This window comes from Microtus ochrogaster, unplaced genomic scaffold (genome assembly GCF_000317375.1).
Source record: "Microtus ochrogaster isolate Prairie Vole_2 unplaced genomic scaffold, MicOch1.0 UNK81, whole genome shotgun sequence".
NCBI classification, from domain to species: Eukaryota; Metazoa; Chordata; class Mammalia; order Rodentia; family Cricetidae; genus Microtus; species Microtus ochrogaster.
Window position 1 is genome coordinate 1,480,746 of NW_004949179.1, and position 2,066 is coordinate 1,482,811.

Below are 2,066 nucleotides of genomic sequence, written 5' to 3' on the forward strand. Positions count from 1 at the left end.
GGAACTAGCTCTGAAGACCAGGCTGGTCTCGAACTCACAGAGATCCGCCTGCCTCTGCCTCCCGAGTGCTGGGATTAAAGGCGTGCGCCACCACCGCCCGGCATATGGCTTTCTTTTTACTTCTTTTAAAACACAGGACTTTCTTTTTATTTGAAATGACTTATTTATTTTTATTTTATGTGCATTGGTGTTTTGGCTGGATGTATGTCAGTGTGAGAGTGTTAGATTCCCTGGAACTGTTATTACCAACAATTGTGAGCTCCACGTGGGAATTGAACTCAGGTCCTCTGGAAGAGCAGTCAGTGCTCTTAACCGCTGAGCCATCTCTCCAGTCATCTTTTGGCCTCACACTCACTGTGTAGCCCAGGTTGATCCCCGCCTGGGTCTCCTGAGAAGAAGGAGGACAGGCCTGAGATACAGGTCCTATGGAATTTAGTGTCTGATCACACAAACTTAACTGTATATGTGTTTACAGATGGGGTGTGAACTTCAACATTTTTTTTAGTGAAAATTTTATTTGGGGCACTGGTAGCACACACCATAAATCCCAGCCTTTGGGAGGCAGAGGCAGCCTCTGGGAGTTCAAGGCCAGCCCGGTCTACAGAGATAGTTCTAGGACAGCCTGGACTGTTATACAATGAAACCCTGTCTCAAAAAAGCAAAAATATTTTCTTAAATTTTACTTTATTTTAACAAATATTGCCCTTTCATATGTTTGGGTATTATGCCTGCGTGTCTGTGGAGGCCAGAAGAGGGCGTTAGATCTCAGGAACTGGAGTTAGAGATGATTATGAGCTACTGGGGGTGGTGCGACTTGAACCTGGGTCCTGTGTGTATGTGTATCATAGTCACAGGGCATTGTGGGAGTCGGTTCTCTCCCTCCACCATGAGGACTCTGGGGACTGAACCCAGGTCTTTGGCTTAGTGACAAGTCCCTTTACCACGGAGCTGTCCCACTGGCCTAGAAATGAGTTTTGATTTAGAATGCTGTGGCTACATGCCCAGCAAACACATGTGGCCCAGCTGTCCATGAGGCTAGCAGGAGGATCTGGGTTCGAGTTTAAGGGTGGCCTTGGCAACGTGGAGGGACCATAAACAACAGACAAATCACACACAGTTTTACACACGCAGTGTGCACAATGTTGTGTGCCGAGCAACTGTGTGGGAATGTGGGCACTGCATGGAGTGGCGTGGCCTATGTGAGATATTTATCAAATAGCTAAAGGAGGTACCAAGTCTGTTTCTTCCAAACTGAGCACTGGAGTGGGGTGGGGAAAGGGTGGATGGGCAGGTGAGTGGGGGTGGGAATGATGGGCAGGTGAGTGGGGTGGGCAGGTGAGTGGGGGTGGGAATGATGGGCAGGTGAGTGGGTAGGTGGATGAATCGTGAGCAGATAGATGGCTGACCCAATGGGTAGCTGAGCAGTATGAGTGAGAGGCAGGCAGATGCTTTGGTGAGCTGAGACCCTCTGGCCTGCAGCAGGAAGTCCAAGTGTTCCCTACCTGTTAGCTCAGGTTTCTCTGCTCTTTCCCAGGTTTCCGCAGGAGCTGAATGTGGGGAAGATCAGCGCCGAGGTGATGTGGAGCCTGTTTGCTCAAGACATGAAGTACGCCATGGAGGGTGAGTCCGTGGGCCCAGGCTGGACCCTGGAGCCCGGCTGGAGCCCCGGCTGGAGCCCCGGCTGGAGCCCGGCTGGAGCCCCGGCTGGAGCCCCGGCTGGAGCCCCGGGCCTCCGGGCTGAGTCTCTGTCCCCCCGCAGAACACGACAAGCACAGGCTATGCAAGAGCGCAGACTACATGAACCTGCACTTCAAGGTCAAGTGGCTGTACAACGAGTACGTGACCGAACTGCCCGCCTTCAAAGACCGCGTGCCCGAGTACCCCGCGTAAGTGCCTAGGAGGGCCGGACCCCAGCTCCCTGTTTCTCAGGACAGTGAACCTGACACCCACTGCATGAGGTGGTTCACAGATGGGGAAGAAGGAAGCCGCCATATTGAAACAAGCCGTGACTGAAATGTTTTTACTCTACAGAGGCTGAAAACTCCCTTTCCCCTCCCCCTCCTCCC

General features: G+C 52.3%; 1 protein-coding gene across 11 annotated transcripts in view; it reads left to right on the plus strand.

Annotated features, from left to right (window-relative positions):
• The window catches only part of Unc13a (unc-13 homolog A), a 49,985-nt gene that overhangs the window by 28,894 nt on the left and 19,025 nt on the right, over positions 1-2,066 (plus strand). For all 11 annotated transcript variants that reach the window (XM_026777723.1, XM_026777728.1, XM_026777726.1 and 8 more), the window contains 2 exons: positions 1,535-1,620; positions 1,760-1,886. In XM_026777723.1, the coding sequence (XP_026633524.1) occupies positions 1,535-1,620; positions 1,760-1,886 (213 nt within the window). The remainder of the gene's footprint in view (positions 1-1,534; positions 1,621-1,759; positions 1,887-2,066) is intronic.